Source organism: Neoarius graeffei, chromosome 13 (genome assembly GCF_027579695.1).
Source record: "Neoarius graeffei isolate fNeoGra1 chromosome 13, fNeoGra1.pri, whole genome shotgun sequence".
In the NCBI taxonomy this organism is placed as follows: domain Eukaryota; kingdom Metazoa; phylum Chordata; class Actinopteri; order Siluriformes; family Ariidae; genus Neoarius; species Neoarius graeffei.
Window position 1 is genome coordinate 59,398,054 of NC_083581.1, and position 17,309 is coordinate 59,415,362.

At 41.4% G+C, this 17,309-nt stretch overlaps 1 protein-coding gene across 7 annotated transcripts in view; it reads left to right on the top strand.

The window, feature by feature from the left end:
• Positions 1-17,309, top strand: part of ccdc30 (coiled-coil domain containing 30) — a 48,537-nt gene that overhangs the window by 12,880 nt on the left and 18,348 nt on the right. For 5 of the 7 annotated variants that reach the window (XM_060938208.1, XM_060938209.1, XM_060938210.1 and 2 more), the window contains 12 exons: positions 2,450-2,570; positions 4,937-5,127; positions 5,282-5,371; positions 5,506-5,589; positions 6,468-6,621; positions 6,753-6,824; positions 6,904-7,019; positions 9,424-9,498; positions 9,646-9,719; positions 10,619-10,811; positions 10,913-10,996; positions 14,656-14,781. In XM_060938208.1, coding sequence (XP_060794191.1) covers positions 2,450-2,570; positions 4,937-5,127; positions 5,282-5,371; positions 5,506-5,589; positions 6,468-6,621; positions 6,753-6,824; positions 6,904-7,019; positions 9,424-9,498; positions 9,646-9,719; positions 10,619-10,811; positions 10,913-10,996; positions 14,656-14,781 — 1,380 coding nt within the window. The remainder of the gene's footprint in view (positions 1-2,449; positions 2,571-4,936; positions 5,128-5,281; positions 5,372-5,505; positions 5,590-6,467; positions 6,622-6,752; positions 6,825-6,903; positions 7,020-9,423; positions 9,499-9,645; positions 9,720-10,618; positions 10,812-10,912; positions 10,997-14,655; positions 14,782-17,309) is intronic. The other 2 variants (XM_060938213.1, XM_060938211.1) reach the window with 2 other exon arrangements.

Below are 17,309 nucleotides of genomic sequence, written 5' to 3' on the forward strand. Positions count from 1 at the left end.
CCAAAAAGTTCTATTTTGGTCTCGTCCGTCCACAAAACATTTTTCCAATTGCCTTCTGTCTTGTCCATGTGATCTTTAGCAAACTGTAGACGAGCAGCAATGTTCTTTTTGGAGAGCAGTGGCTTTCTCCTTGCAACCCTGCCATGCACATCATTGTTGTTCAGTGTTCTCCTGATGGTGGACTCATGAACATTAACATTAGCCAATGTGAGAGAGGCCTTCCGTTGCTTAGAAGTTACCCTGGGGTACTTTGTGACCTCGCCGACTATTACACGCCTTGCTCTTGGTGTGATCTTTGTTGGTTGACCACTCCTGGGGAGGGTAACAATGGTCTTTAATTTCCTCTATTTGTACACAATCTGTGTGACTGTGGATTGGTGGAGTCCAAACTCTTTAGAGATGGTTTTGTAACCTTTTCCAGCCTGATGAGCATCAGCAACGCTTTTTCTGAGGTCCTCAGAAATCTCCTTTGTTCGTGCCATGATACACTTCCACAAACATGTGTTGTGAAGATCAGACTTTGATAGATCCCTGTTCTTTAAATAAAACAGGGTGCCCACTCACACCTGATTGTCATCCCATTGATTTGAAAACCCCTAACTCTAATTTCACCTTCAAATTAACTGCTAATCCTAGAGGTTCACATACTTTTGCCACCTGCAGATATGTAATATTGGATAATTTTCCTCAATAAATAAATTACCTAAGTATAATATTTTTGTCTCATTTGTTTAACTGCGTTCTCTTTATCTACTTGTGTGAAAATCTGATGATGAGGTCATATTTATGCAGAAATATAGAAAATTCTAAAGGGTTCACAAACTTTCAAGCACCACTGTAGTATATTTTCATCAACTTCACCTTCCCAGTCATGCTGATTCCGTCGCACAGTTGAGTCCTTGCCATTCATGCTAATAAACAACTCATGTTGTTTACTAGCATGAGGTTTCTATGGAAGCATTTTGATTAAATTACACAACGAGAGTAACAGCATTGTCTACCACGTTTAAAAAAAAAAAAATACAAGGCCTGTAACGTTCACCTAAAAGCTGACCCAAAGAGCTGACTCGTATTGGTAATGGTGACTCAGGTGGGGTTTACATTAGACCGTATCAGCGGATCATCAGATTAACGTTTTTAAAACGATTAGCGTGCACACAGCAACACCAATACACGATTCGTGTGCACACAGCAACACCAATACACGGATACGCTCGGCTCCGCAGGCATCCTGCGCTCCAAATCACTCCGCCCTGAACAGCGCGTGCCCTCTGGAGGGTGCGCACTCCGGCCCTGCGCAGCTCACAGAGCGCGCGAGTATAGCGCACGAGCAGTGATTCGGGACTGAGCCGCTGTGTGTGTGATCTCAGTGCATATCACTTACCACTTGCAAGTGGAAGGATGGCAAGCCTAAAGACAATCATAACTACACAATGGGCAGTATTTGCATCAGTATTTGCAGTATTTTCATACTTTTATACTCTTTAATGAAAGGTGATCCAAGGCGGAAGTCCGTGCCGTTTTTCAGCAGTCGCGTCACATGACCAATGCCAGCAAATCAGGAAGGTGGATGTCACAGTGACGTTGTCCAATGACGACGCCAGCTAGAGCTCAGCACAGCGTATCCGCGTATTCTCAATGTTTACACAGCACCGGACCAGACACGATCTGGATTGAATACGTGGACCCTGGCGGATTCCCGTTTCCCGGCGTTTCCAGGCGTTTTAACGTAAACGGACAGTGCATCCGCGAAGAGAACGAGACAGATACGGTCTAATGTAAACTTGGCCTCAGTGGTTAAGGCTGTGGGTTACTGATCTGAAGGTTGGGGGTTCAAGCCCCAGTACTAGCAAGCTGTCACTTTTGAGTGCATGAGCAAGGCCCTTAAGCCGCTCTGCTCCAACAGTGCTGTATCATGGCTACACTCAGACCCCAGCGACCTAACAAGCTGGATTATGCAAATGAAAGAATTTCCCTGTAATGCATATTTGACAAAGGCTCCTTCTTCATGAATGACCCATTCTGGATACATTACTGATATTCAATTTCAGCCTTTCTGCAATCCGAGGTAACAGGAGTATTGAAATCTATTCGGATTGCCTTAAGATGTTTATTGTCATAAATTAGAGGTGTAAATAATAGTTAAAAAAAAGCAATGTATTACTAATTTATACAGTCTCCTCTCAGCCATTTTGCCTCTTCCCTGATTGTTAATCTGGCTAGTGCATAAGGTTTTTAGTGTGGTGTCACTTTTAATTAAAACTTAAATGGGTGCACAATGGGGAACTCGAGTTATTAGCAAGTTTTCATTATTTGAATTAAGTATATGAATATTTGTCTCTGTAATAAATACGATTTTATTTTCACAGATTTCTTCTTTACACAGTGCAGAGGATAAAGACCACCAACAAGGTTAAGAGACTTTAACTGGGGTGTTCGTGTGTTACAGGTGGAGAGTTATGTGGAGCATATTCGAAACATGCTAGAGGAGCGCGAGTGTCTGACAGCTGAATACGAACGGGATAATGAACAGCTCCGTGCTGAGCTGGAGCAGATAAAGCACCAGCAAGGCAAGTCTTCCAAAATGTTTCAGATGAAAGTTTTCAATCATCCAAGTCATTATGAATAACTGCTAGATTCCTTACTTGATAAACTTGATTCCATAATAATTCCATTAATGTATTTTAACAAACTTGAGGTTCTAGTTCATTTTACACCAGCTTGAGTGGTGTGTCGAGCTGTCATGTGATGGCAGTAAAAGTGACTGCATCCTCATTTTAGTGCACAGCAAATAAGCCTAACATGGAGTTTTTGGATGAATGTTGTTTCTTTGTCTGTGTGGATGTTTGATTAACTTTTACTAACTCCATGAAAGTACTGTCAAAAAGCTGGTTATGATTTTTTTTTCCATCAGTGATGAGAGGAAAATTAGAATTTTTCACAAATGAAAACATGACAAAGCAAAAAATGATTTTAAGGATGTTAATGCATTAAAGTGTCAGAGTACTCCATTTGATCACAAAATAAAAGCATTTCTATTCATTCATTCATGCTGCTTTAAAGAACATTTTTGGGCGTCCATGGTTTTGAAATATTAAATTTTATATTAATTTTAATAGTTTGTGCAGGTTGAGAAATAAAATGGAGAATAGCGTTATATATGTGTGATACTAATTTTGAGCCGGGGCGTCACGGTGGTGTAGTAGCAATAATAATAATTTCAATTTATATAGCGCCTTTCTCAAAACCCAAGGTCGCTTTACAATTATAGGGGAAAAAAAAAGCCTACCAAATAAAGGTCAGGTTGTCATTCCAGTGGTGTAGCAGCTACAGTCCCACCAAAAGGCGCACGAAAACAAGTCCCACACCGCCAGCACAGCCGCCACGACGCCACCGGGCAACATCACTCGGAACACCACACCATGGATCCACAAAGCGAGCACAGATGCACCGCCACGCAGAGCGCTGGTATGTCCCAAACCGCCTGTACAGCCGCCGCGACGCCATCGAGCAACATCGCTCGGAACTTCACGCCAAGCACTAAAGCTCTGCTGCACAGAACGCTGGACAACCACGATGTTAAAATGAGCAACGAGCTCACTGCAGTCCATAGCTAGGAGCACAGGCATCACCCACGGCGAACCAAGGCCTGAAGGAAACTGACGTCCAAAACTGGGTCCGGAGCTACACCACAACCAGCGGACAAAAACAAACATCAAACTACGCAAACACAAAAGAGAAAAAATAAAAAATAAAAAGCTCCGGTGAGAAGCGGCAGCCAGAATGCGCATGGCGTACTCTCAACCGGAAACGGAAATGACAGTGGTTAACACTGTCGCCTCACAGCAAGAAGGTCCTGGGTTCAAGCCCAGTGGCTGACGGGGGCCTTTCTGTGTGGAGTTTGCATGTTCTTCCCATGTCTGCATGGGTTTCTTTCAGGTGCTCCGGTTTCCTCCACAGTCCAAAGACGTGCAGGTTAGGTTAATTGGTGGCTCTAAATTGACTGTAGGTGTGAATAGTTATCTCTGTGTCAGCCCTGTAATGACCTGGTGACTTGTCCAGGGTGTACCCTGCCTCTCGCCCATAGTCAGCTGGGATAGGCTCCAGCTTACCCGCATCCCTGCACAGGATAAGTGGTTATGGATAATGGATGGATAGTTTTGAGCCAGTACCACCAGCTGAGCAGTAACCACGAGTTGGCCTAGTTGTTAGCATGTCCGCCTCTAGACCCGGAGATTGCGAATTCTACTTGCAGTCGGGTCATGCCAAAAAACATCATAAAAATGGTACCTACTGCCATCTGGCAAGGTATGCTGCAAGTGGGGAGTCAAACTCTCACGGTTACCAAAGGACAAGCCCCCCCCCCCCCCCCCCCCCCACTGTAACCCTAGCTATATAATGGGCAAGAGGCTGAGGGCTACTGAAATGAAGATCACTACCACACCTGTGTGCCTCAAAGAGCTGGTTAGTACTGGGACAAGAGACTGCCTGGGAAGACCAGATCCTGACGCTGGATGGACTTTGACCACCAGGCCATACAACTGAAAACCTCTGTTCCAATCCCACTATCTGGTGTCACCCAAAAGAGCATGGTTTCCTATTTGTCGGTTCCTCTCAAGGTTTCTTTGTTGTGCCATCTTTAGATTGCTCTTTAGGGATCGAACTCTTCATATTTTTGTAAAGCTGCTTTGTGTTAACTAACTAAATTAAGTAAAAAATAATAAAACACAAAAGGCTAACTATCTGACAAATCAAAAGCTATTTTTGATGAATTTTCTGTTGTTTAAAAGCTCGATACAAATAAACTTGAACTGAGTTGAATAATCTCCTCTTCCCATACCTCTCAGAAAAAATAAATATGATGAGGCTGTTTCAGTCTTTCTTTCGTTAGATTACTCAAGCTTTCTGGAAAGAAATCCTTCTGGGTGTTTCCTAGAGTGCCAATATAAAGAGGTGATGGAGATGCTGGAGCAGGAAGGCCTAGCTGAAATCAGTAACAGCAGTTCCAGTGAGCAGGTGGCTTACCTGCTGGTAGAAAGAGTCACCTTGCTGGAGAGGTTGGAGGCTGCAGAGAGGAAACTCGATACTCAGACCCTCACAGGAAACCTTAGAGAGGTCCACTTACAGGTACCAGACCAGAACTAAACCGAGCATCACACACTTTAACCTAAAGTTTCATCATAGATAGGGTCCATCAGAGGAGCGTTCTGGGGTTTGAAGTGTGTTCATAATGGACTTTGGTGGCATTATTAATTTGGCTGCTGTCTTGGATGGGAACTAGGAGGAACTGGACCACATCCGGCACACGCTGGAGGAGGAGCTCAGGCAGCAAAAGGAAATGATGCATCTCACTAAAGAGAATATGAGCAAGGTGAGGATACCTCGGTGCATGTTCCACGTTTGGCTATTTTCTATTTGAAACTGTCATGAACAGAAATTAAACTGTCAGCAGGTCTGGGAAATGTGTGAGCTTTATGACTGTACATCCTTAATTTTATTCCCAAGGGAAAAGAAGCTACAGCTCAGAGCCCGTGGAGGAAGTTCTTTGGTGTGCACAAGGCAACAAAAATGGCACAGAGCCTCTCTCTTGTATGTTCCCATGACTGCCATATTTGTTCTTTCCTCGAGCTGCTGTTATGAGCAGGAATGTGTCTTCTCTCAGCTGTGCATTTCCCCTCAAATTTATTGAACGTATGCAGCTTCTGGCATGTCTTCCCATGTCTAACCACTAGCACTTGGTTTTAAAGAGTCTGTTGTCCCTTTAATGGTTTTCATTGGCTGTGTTTATACGCTAAGGCCTTTTTGGCCAGCCCAGTTACAGGTTTCAAATGTGCTTACGTGTACCTAAAACCGTGCAATTTATTGAATGAGTTTACATGCATGATGCGTGTAAAATGAAATTTACATGCATGCGAAATACAGCATTCGAGTCAACATCAGCATGTCAACTAAAAGCTTGTGAGTCAAGTGAGAAGGGATCAAGTAGCTAATATTATCTGAGCAAGTTAGGTAAGTGTTCACTCACCTTGCTTCATAAGACTGACCAACACTGTTGGTGCAAAAACAAACACACAAATTAGTGTAGTGATTATTCCCCTTTTTAATGGGTTATTTTATGGATTCTACTTGTTTTGTTGGATACTAATTTTAGATTGGCATCGAATGAGGTTTGCATATGATGTGTGGTGTTATTTTTTTTTTTTTGGGTCCCATTTGAGCCATTAGGTAGATTATTAACACACAATTAGGCTGCATGTAAAGAGATATAGTTGGTGTATGGGCCAGTGGTGGCTGTTTTTGGCTCTGCGCACACTAAAGCATGTTCCCCATTCAGCTTCATTCAAGCTCCTCACTGTGGCAAATGCATGGTGAGCACAAGCATGGATGTTGACCTGACACCTACCAACCACGTCCTAAAGACTTAAAGATCTTTAGCCAGTGAGCTGTAAAAGTAATATTTCCTTCAGGTCCACAGTGCAGAACTGGAGCAAGAGCGCACAGAAAAGAAGAAACTGGAGCGGGATCTCGAAGAGGCATCCTGCAGACTCGCTATGGCTCATCAGGAGATTCGCCACCTAACTGATGAGCTAGATCTGGCTCGGAAAGCCCAGGAAGCTTGTGGTAAATGCATCACAAAAAGGCACACGTGATGAATGATCTATTTTTACTTACTAGTGCTTATTATTAGTTCATACAGTTTATTAGTGTTGGCGATTTGTAAAAGCAGAAATGATGCAGTGTATTCATGTTAGGCCCTGACCTGCAGACAACTGGAGAGGAAGTGGCATGGCTAAAACAGGAAGTAGAACAGTTAAAGCAGTGTGGTAAGAACTGTTTAAAAGTTCTGATACCTTTGATGCGCTTAACAAATATTGTTGCTTGTAAAAAGTAAATCTTTGGCAGATATGGTAGAGCTGCAGAAGGCAAAGGAACATAATGAGAGACTTGATACAGAGATTCGGGCACTGAGGGACAGAGTACGCTCCTTAGACTCTGAAAGGAAGACGCTTTTGAAAATGGTATGTAGTATTTCTTAATTGTAAAGTTAGTGTTACCTTTCAAAGGTTGCTGAGACACCTTTCTTTCCCACGTTAACCTTTTATTGAGAGTAGAATAGACAGTAGTCATGCTAATGGGTTTTGTAACTTCTGCTCAGATACAATACTTAAAGTGCATATCACGGGTAAATTCAGGAGCAAGATCAATGTAATTCTCCTATTTTACATTAAACTTTGGTCAAATATCTGTCACATTTAGCATTTTGTGCAATTTTTTTTTACCTTGCGCAATAGACCCCTTTCACTGACGTCACCCGAAACCGGAAGTAAACAGACCCTGCGCCATTTTGGAAGACCAACAAACTCGTGATTAGGGGGAAATAACGGCAGCGGTATGTGAACCCACGAGAATAAAGTGGAGTGGCAAACGACTTAAACAAACAAATCTGAGCTGTTTTATTTATGATTTATTGGCCCAACAGTAGACTTGAAAGAAACCTGTGTGAGACTTGGCAAAAAACTGTGGATATAATGGATAAGTCTGTGCATGATCTGCGGACACTTTGAGGTAAGCAAACGCAAGAAATTCAGATTTAAAACATGCTAAATTGGCCCCAAGTTGATAACTGTATGAGGAGCAAGCCTCCCAGACTTCTACAATTTAATAATAATAATAATAATAATAATTTAGGATGGTTTGGGGCTTGCTCGCTGCTGCCCGGTTGGTTGTTGAGTAGCCTGACTGTTTTTTTTTTTTTTTTCATGCGTGTGGCATCATTGTTGACGCGAGGTTGTTTTTTGAACATGCCAATGTGGACACGATTTCCCCTGATGAGTTATGACTTCAGACGCGATGCATGTGTGGAGTCCGCGTGATATGTGCGTAAGATAGGCTTCTCATGTGTTTGGAGATCCGCGCTCCGAGACAAGCGCAAGGCTTCTCATGTGTTTGGAGATCCGCGCTCCGAGACAAGCGCAAGCGCCCCCCCCGGGAAAAAAAGGGGCCCCCCGAAAATATCAGCATAGTTCGAACACTGAGTGTAGGCACTGGGTGTAAACAACAAATAGTTTACAATGTCTGGGTAGCAAACAGATGGCAGAATTGGTGTCCGGTCCTCCTTATGTTTCCATTCTCCCTTGCCGCAAGTCTTATCATATGGGTCAAACCCATCAATCACAGCCAGTTTCTCCACATACCGTGCCCTTTCTGCAGCTGGTAATGTGCTCACATAACCAGAATTATCATCCATCGTGTCACTTTACTCTAGCTTGTACTTTGTTTTATATTGTGAGTGCATGTACTTGGTCTTCCAATATGGCGCCTAACAAAATCTTGCGGCGCGGTGACGTCATGTGAAAGGGGTCTATACCAGAAAAATTCCGTTGAAATCAAGCCATTTGAGGCGAATTGGTCCGCCTCTGAAAAAACTTGGCATTTGGATTTCCCGGGAAACATTGATTTTCATGATGTCACATGCGGGTCACCTCTCTCTGAACCCTACGTCAGCGTTGGTTTGTTTATGAGAAAACGACCTGGTGGTTTTTTGCAAATTTCTTCAACGTTATCACGTAATTATTAAAATGGTTAACAGATGTATCGTAGGAGGGTTAGCAACATTGCATTCTTCGTCCAAAGGTGAAGTAACATTGCGCTCAGGTGAGAATTCCATATTTCAATGCAAAATCGCTAGCTACTAAACTTGGTCTACACAGGCTGTACACTGAAACCGTGCAAGCTCATGCAGCCTGCTGGCGCTTCCGCAGGTGACGTCACGACTCCCTTGGGATTTTTCCAGACGCGTTTTGTTATTTTATTTGTTTCTGCTGTAGACAGATGGCCTTGTGCAAAATTACCCTTCTGGATGAGTGTGTAAAGGGACATTCTTTCATAAAACCCCTCCAAAAAAATAATGAATTTGGTCCAGGATATGCACTTTAAGTTATTCTACGAAATCGAATCTTACATGAGCTGATAGCAGAGTTGACTATAAGCCATGTACGATGAGATTGAGTGGAATAACTGTTTTATTCTATCCACATTCACTGGATTTTGAGAAACAGAGAATTTTTATTTTTTGCAAATTCAATAAATAAAAACTTTATACAAAACGGCCAACCAAATCATTTCCGCTTAGAATGTAAACAAACCGGCAAAATGACAGTCGCAATTTGTGAAAAGTGCTGCTATAATAATTATTGAAAAAAAAATTATTTTTTGTATTTTTTGGGGTTTTGTTTAAGTTTTTATTTCATCTTCGTTTGATTCAGCAACACGCTACACTATTTTGTTTTTCTCTACTCACGGTATATGAGCTGATAGGCCAGTAGTAGAGTAGCCAATCAGAATGCGTGATTGCTCATATCCAGGGAATGTGGATAGAATAATTAGGGATGGTCTTACTACTGTAATATCTTATCTCCACAGATTGAGAATTTTAAGATACATCCCAATTATGGAGGCAAACCTACGATGGATAATGAATCTGTTCAGTCTATACAGGTGAATTACAGTGAAGTGGGTTTTTACTAACAGTAGCAACAGCTATCATTTTAACCTTTACCTAATGTAGTGCTTGACCAGTTTGGTTATTTAAGACTTGAAGAAAGCTAGCCATATTCTACTAACCACATAATGTGTGTGTGCTAGGTTGATGGAAATGCCAGTAACTCAGAAATTTCAGGTACACCATTAAAGGATGACAAGGATCAACTCCATAAAAGGTAATAATAATAATATTTTAACTGAATTTAATTTCAGTGGGCAGTTTTTTGAACTGTTTGTGTGGTGAATTGCAGTTCAGTAGAAAGCGATGATGATCCTTTTGCTTCCTTCTAATTGAGCTCACCCTGTCTGTTGAAAGTATGTATACTATATCTCTTAAGGAAAATTACAGAGCAAGTTTCTGGAATATGAGGAAACTAGCATGATCCATTGTAGGACAGTAATGCGTGTCAAAATTTATGTGATTTTTTTTTTTACTTTAGCTCCAGAAACATTTTTCAATACTTATTATAGCTTTCATAAGCTGAACCTTAAACAGTTTCAGTAGATTGATGGGGCATTTGCTTAAGCCAAATTTACACACAGACCGCATGAGTTTGATTGTACAGATAGGCCAGAGATAAAATCGATTGAATAAGGAAATTGCCTGTGGAATTTGCACACTGGGGCGGCACGGTGGTGTAGTGGTAAGCGCTGTTGCCTCACAGCAAGAAGGTCTGGGTTCAAGCCCCGTGGCCGGCGAGGGCCTTTCTGTGCGGAGTTTGCATGTTCTCCCCGTGTCCGTGTGGGTTTCCTCCGGGTGCTCCGGTTTCCCCCACAGTCCAAAGACATGCAGGTTAGGGTAACTGGTGACTCTAAATTGACCGTAGGTGTGAATGAGAGTGTGAATGGTTGTCTGTGTCTATGTGTCAGCCCTGTGATGACCTGGCGACTTGTCCAGGGTGTACCCCGCCTTTCGCCCGTAGTCAGCTGGGATGGGCTCCAGCTTGCCTGCGACCCTGTAGAACAGGATAAAGCGGCTAGAGGTAATGAGATGAATGAGATTTGCACACTGATTTAATGATCATATTTGACTGTGCACAAATTTGATCATGTATTTGTGTGTGTTTGTGAGCAGATGTCGAAGAGAGTCTGAGGATAAGGACTGCCGTCTTCGGGAGCTGGAGAGGAGGCTGCAGAAGCAGCAGCAGGAGCATGAGGAACTGGTAGAGAGGAACGAGGAGCTAGAGGCACTGCTGGGGGAGGCACAGAACAAAGCAAAAGAGGAGCGAGAGGGCTATGAGTGTGAAGTGGACAGCTTGCAAAGAAAGGTCAGAAATCAGTGCTATGAAAACATTATTGCTTAACTAGTTTAACCAAATTTATTTTTGGTTTGATTTTCAGAGAAAGTGAATAAATTTTGTCTTTGCAGATTAAAGCTATAGAGGCGGAGTTGAATGCGAAGAGTGCCCTGGAGAAAAGACCGGTGGAGAAGTGTGATCAGACTGTCTCAGAGGTAGCTGCACTCAGTTTTAGTATTCTTGTTATACCTAGTGGGCACTACCTGACCCACATAACTGACTTCCGGGTGACCACATTTTCAAACCCCAAAACTGGTACCCTTCACTGTACTGCATGTTCATGCACGTGCACATGTATGTGCTTATGCCTGCACCACTGGCGTGTTCATAAAGTTGGGGAACAATCGTTTCAGCGCTTACCGCACCTAGTGACCACACCCTTCAATATCATCCACAAAAACATAGCTTATTTCAGAACTATATAATAACACTATAGTAAACACAAGGATTGCACTGGTGTAATATATTTATTGATACTCAAATACCTTTCAAAACATAAGTGGGTGTATTTGTAAGTGTGCACAAGCACTGCATGCCAGCTTATTTTGCTTTTTCAACAAAACAATGAACAAGTATCTTAGAATATCCTATAAATAACTAAAACCATTTTTTCTCCCACAATTTTTACTATACACCCCTCCCCCCTCCTGGGGGGTGGGGGTTATACTGGTTTACCTCTGTCCGTCCGTATGAAACACCGTTTTTCTCAGCAGCCACAAATCATAGCCACTTGGTATCAAACTTGAGCTTGGGGTTCTATAGACCCCTTTCACATGACGTCACCGCGCCGCGAGATTTTGTTAGGCGCCATATTGGAAGACCAAGTACATGCACTCACAATATAAAACAAAGTACGAGCGAGAGTAAAGTGACACGATGGATGATAATTCTGGTTATGTGAGTACATTACCAGCTGCAGAAAGGGCACGGTATGTGGAGAAACTGGCTGTGATTGATGGGTTTGACCCATATGATAAGACTCGCGGCAAGGGAGAATGGAAACATAAGGAGGACCGGACACCAATTCTGCCATCTGTTTGCTACCCAGACATTGTAAACTATTTGTTGTTTACACCCAGTGCCTACACTCAGTGTTCGAACTATGCCGATATTTTCGGGGGGTCCCTTTTTTTCCCTTGGGGGTGCTTGTGCTTGCGCTTGTCTCAGAGCGCGGATCTCCAAACACATGAGAAGCCTATCTTGCGCACATATCACACGGACTCCACACACGCATCGCGTCTGAAGTCATAACTCATCAGGGGAAATCGTGTCCGCATTGGCATGTTCAAAAAACAACCTCGCGTCAACAATGATACCACACGCAAGAAAAAAAAAAAACAGTCAGGCTACTCAACAACCAACCTGGCAGCAGCGAGCAAGCCCCAAACCATCCTAAATTATTATTATTATTAAATTGTAGAAGTCTGGGAGGCTTGCTCCTCATACAGTTATCAACTTGGGGCCAATTTAGCATGTTTTAAATCTGAATTTCTTGCGTTTGCTTACCTCAAAGTGTCCGCAGATCATGCACAGACTTATCCATTATATCCACAGTTTTTTACCAAGTCTCACACAGGTTTCTTTCAAGTCTACTGTTGGGCCAATAAATCATAAATAAAACAGCTCAGATTTGTTTAAGTCGTTTGCCACTCCACTTTATTCTCGTGGGTTCACATACCGCTGCCGTTATTATCCCCTTATCACGAGTTCGTTGGTCTTCCAAAATGGCGCAGGGTCTGTTTACTTCCGGTTTCGGGTGACGTCAGTGAAAGGGGTCTATACCATGTGTTTCAGGTCTGTCGCACATTGACTTCCTGTTTACCAACTGAATGTATTGACGAAACGTATAGGGTGGATTTACAAAATTTTCATAAAATTTTTCTTTACACTTCTTATTTATTTATTTAGGACTAGCAGATTAATATGGACCCTGTGATGACCTGGCGACTTGTCCAGGGTGTACCCCGCCTTTCGCCCGTAGTCAGCTGGGATAGGCTCCGGCTTACCTGCGACCCTGTAGAACAGGATAAAGCGGCTAGAGATAATGAGATGAGATTATTATGAACAACTTTTTCTCTTGATGTGATGGTATTTAATTGTGTAAATGACTATTTCTGTCATTGGAACCAGTGGATTCAGATGAACATTTTATTCCCCTGTGTTTCTTTCTAAATGACATGTTAATCAACAAATGGAAGAAGAAAAGATTTTAAAAGAGTAAAAAGATAGATTTGTGAATGGTTTGTGCTCATATGTAAGCATTCAGACAATGAGACGCAACAAATATTCTCCACAGGGCCTTATAGCATCATGGCATAAATATGATGCTCTCTGTGTTCATTTTATAATAGATTATACAGTGAATTTGACGCCATTTCAAAATGACAGTTTACCAGGATGCTATTTGAAATCCCTGGGGAGAACACTGCTCTTTACTTGTTTCAGGGTTAATTATTTGTTGAAGTCAACATTTGTAATAAGTGCTTCGATTGCTTGCATTCTGATGTAAACGAGAGCGGGGGTATATGTAAGTGAGCAGTAGCTCACAGTTGATCTTGTTTTTGGTTCATCTTTGTTCCAGAGTACACCATAGACCTTGTTATACCATAAAAATAACTTTAACGTACATGCTCGCAACACCGTGTCACTAGCTGGTCACAGTGAGTTTTATTGCTGCTCTCAACTCCATAGGTTTCATAGAATCGACTTAATCACAGAATTAATTTAAAAATGGCAAGTTTACAAAGATTAAAACGTCAAAATATTAAACCACTATTGTACATTGCTAACAACAAACCACACAAGATATCTTTAAGAAGAATACCAGATGGTAGGCTCAGGTCCTCTCCTGAGCAGCCCGTTTCATATCACCGTCCCTGGCATTTGCCCCGCTATACCAGGCCACAACGGTGCAACTTCCCGCCTGGCACCACTGCTGATGTTTGGCCGTCTTAATGTTTTATTTCGGCTTTTCCACCGTGTGAAGCTGAAAATGTGCACTTGCAGTGTGTGCAGAGTGCAGCACTCTCGTAGCTGGCTACTTCATGAAGAAATGGGTTTGTCTTCCAGAGGTCTTAAGAAAACACTGACTTTCTCTTCGGCACGATAGCAAACCATTACTGACCGATTCTATCACACTGAGCCACGAGCGTCATAGCCATAGCCACTGATTGACACACATACAGACAAAAATTAATGTTGAATTCAGATGCGTGGTGCATTTTGTTTTTTGATTAGGTTAGGGAATAACGAGTGGGACAGAATATGATAAACGTATATGTGAGCTTCTGAAAACAAGTATATTATTATTGTGATGAAAACCAGGACAGTTTGTTGGTGAATTTTGAAAAACAGGACATTTCAGTGTTTTACGGATATTTGTCAAGACTCGGGACGCCCAGCTCGAAACCGGGACGGTCCTGGACAAACTGGGATGTCTGGTCACCATACACTACAACTACAGTGCTAGTGCCAAAACTCAAGTGTCAGGAAGACATGAATGATTATTACATGACTTTGCAAGTTGATGTTTGGTAAAAAGCAAAAAAAAAAAAAGAAGAGAATCAAAATATTGAGAGATTTTGGATTTTCACACTGAGACTTTACATAATTTCCATAGCTATTTATGACCCCAGTTAACCCCCGGCTCTTTTTTTTTTTGGTGTGTGTGCCTCCACGGTAAAATATTTGCATATCTGATATCCTTCAGCTTTCTGAGTGACAGGACAATCAAGGCTTAAAATGTCTAGTGTTCACATTGCATTAGTTAAAACCCTGTAATTATTTTAATTATGTAATACGTTTCAATCCAAAGCTACAAGGTGGTATTCAAGAGAGGCTGACATTTCTTGAGAGTCGGCTTGCTGAGGAGAAGGACTGGAGGAAACGATTAGAAGTGGATTTAGCAGTAGCCCAGTCTTCTCTGAAAAAAGAGAAACAGGTACTTAATGCGCTCACAACAGGACTTCACTGTAAGCAAAAAAAAAAAAAAAAATTATATTGTCTTGGAAATGTTTATACATCCATCATTGTTAAAGTGATAAGTAAAATAATACTGCAACTTTTTTTTTATACACAATCGGTCTACCATATCTGTAGGGTAAGTACAGTTACCGAGGACAATAACTGCAATGTTTCCCTGTATTGATGAAAGAAATGGAAAACTCCTTCGCTCAGAGCTCACTTATAATGACATTTTGCTGAATTTCATAAATATAAGGATTAAGAAAACTTCAGTGTGTCCTGTTGTAGGAGAATAATCAACAACGGGGTGGGGTTGATTTTACACTACGTTCAGACTGCAACCTGAAACGACCCATATCTGATTTGTTGTGAAATCCGATTTTTTTGTTAGGCCGTTCACATTACCAATTATATGAGACTTGTATGCGATCTCCAATATGAACGGAAAACGACCCAAAAGTGTCCCGCATGCGCAAATTGACACGTAATAAGCACATCTACGTAATATGTAAACAAAAAAAAAGCGCACTCTTCATGTTTAATGATTTCTTTTTTTTGTTTGTTTGTTTAATTATCTGGTTAGTGTTAAAGTGTGAGGTCTCGTGTGTGTTTTTGTTTCTGAACTGAAATGAAAACGTGTAGCCTGGTAACGAGGGTTGACTCCTAAATGTCTCTCTAATTTCTATATAAGTGCACTACATGTTACTAGGAAGTAATGGATTTTTAAACTCTATATAGTGCACTCGAGCTTCAGTAGGCAGTCATTTGGGATACGGCCGCTGTATTACCAAACTCTTAATTCAGGCTTAATAATTTGCACATATTTATTTCGTCATATTAATAAACTTTTTCTACATTTTTATAAATATTTATTTAGATTGTTTATAGCCAGCTGAATTCTGCAACTTCTCTCAGCGCTGGCTCAAGGTGCAGAAACACCAGTGCAGTTTGCTATGGAGATGAGGCGAGACCTGGCGATGTGGTTTTTGTGGCGGCGGCGGAACTCGCACAATAATCTGATTAACAGCAGACTAATGAGACCGAAGGTGTCAAATTACTGGAAATTTCCAGAACAATCTTATAATCTTGTAATACAGGATGGTTTAAGTTATAAATCAGTTATAGAAACTGTTTTATTTAATCAGGCTAACAGATCAACATCCAGGTCCCTACCAAATCCACCATTAGCTTGATCAATTCTATAAAAGTCTATTTAAATTCTGAAAACTGTATAAATGTTGTTGTTTTCCACCAAAGAGGCGGGATTAGCCAACGCAGAATAGTGACGTTTGTCTCTTGTTGATGACGTGTAGGTCGCATGAATGCGACCTGTCCGGTCAGACTGCAGTCGCATGTGAAAATATCGGATATGCATCGGATTTAGGACCACATATCCAAGCGGCCTGGGTCGCATGTGATAAAATCGGATCTGTGTCGTTCAGATTGTCAATAACAAATCGGATACAGGTCACATATGGGCAAAAAAATCGGATATGGGTCGTTTCAGGGTGCAGTCTGAACGTAGTGTTAGTTTCCACCACAGCAGTTTGCCAGTGATTTCAGCTTTTTTTTCTTTTTAAAGAAACATAATTTGTATGAATTTTTGTCATTGATTTGTTATGGAATATTGCAAAACAAAATAATTAAGTTATTCCATGAAATCAAGTCGTATATGAGCTGATAGCCGACAAGGCACGTAGCGCTGAGTTGGCTATAAGCCATGTACGACGAGCTTGAGTGGAATAACTGTTTTATTATATTCACGTTCACTGGATTTTGAGAAACGGAGCATTTTTATTTTTTGCAAATTCAATAAATAAAAACTTTATACAAAACGTCCAACCAAATAATTTCCGCGCTTAGAATGTAAACAAACCGGGGAAATGACAGGCACAATTTGTGAAAAATGCTATAATAATTCTTGGAAAATAAAAAAGAGATGTTCTTTCTGTCAAATACTTTTATTCCATATTTTGTTACCATTTATTTCTTTATTTATGGGTTTTGTTTTCGAGTAGAGCTTTTAATTCATCTTTGGCTGGTTCAGCAACACGCGCCGCCATTTTCTTTTTCCTGTCTTCATGGCATATGAGCTGATAGCCTAGTAGTAGAGTAGCCAATCAGTGTGTGCGATATGTAACCCCCCCCCCCCCCCCCCCGAAGTTAGTTGTTAAGACAAGATGCATCTGGTCCTGTTACAGAGACACTGCAAACCTCTGACCTTGTTGTCAGGCTGTCAGGCCTGTGCTGTTATAAAAAATTAATCAACACCTTTGCACAACTTGGATTCAGTGCTTGAACCAGAGTTGTGCAAAGGTGTTAATTAATTATATCTGCACAATTTATATCTAAGCACTTGTAATATATTCACGTATAATGTAAATTCAAAACTTATTAAAAAAAAAACCCCTCATGTTTTGCATAAATGTTTATTGACTTCCCCAACAATTGTCCTTCCGCTTCTATGATAAGTATGTTTTGAATAAACGATTAACTTTTGTCATT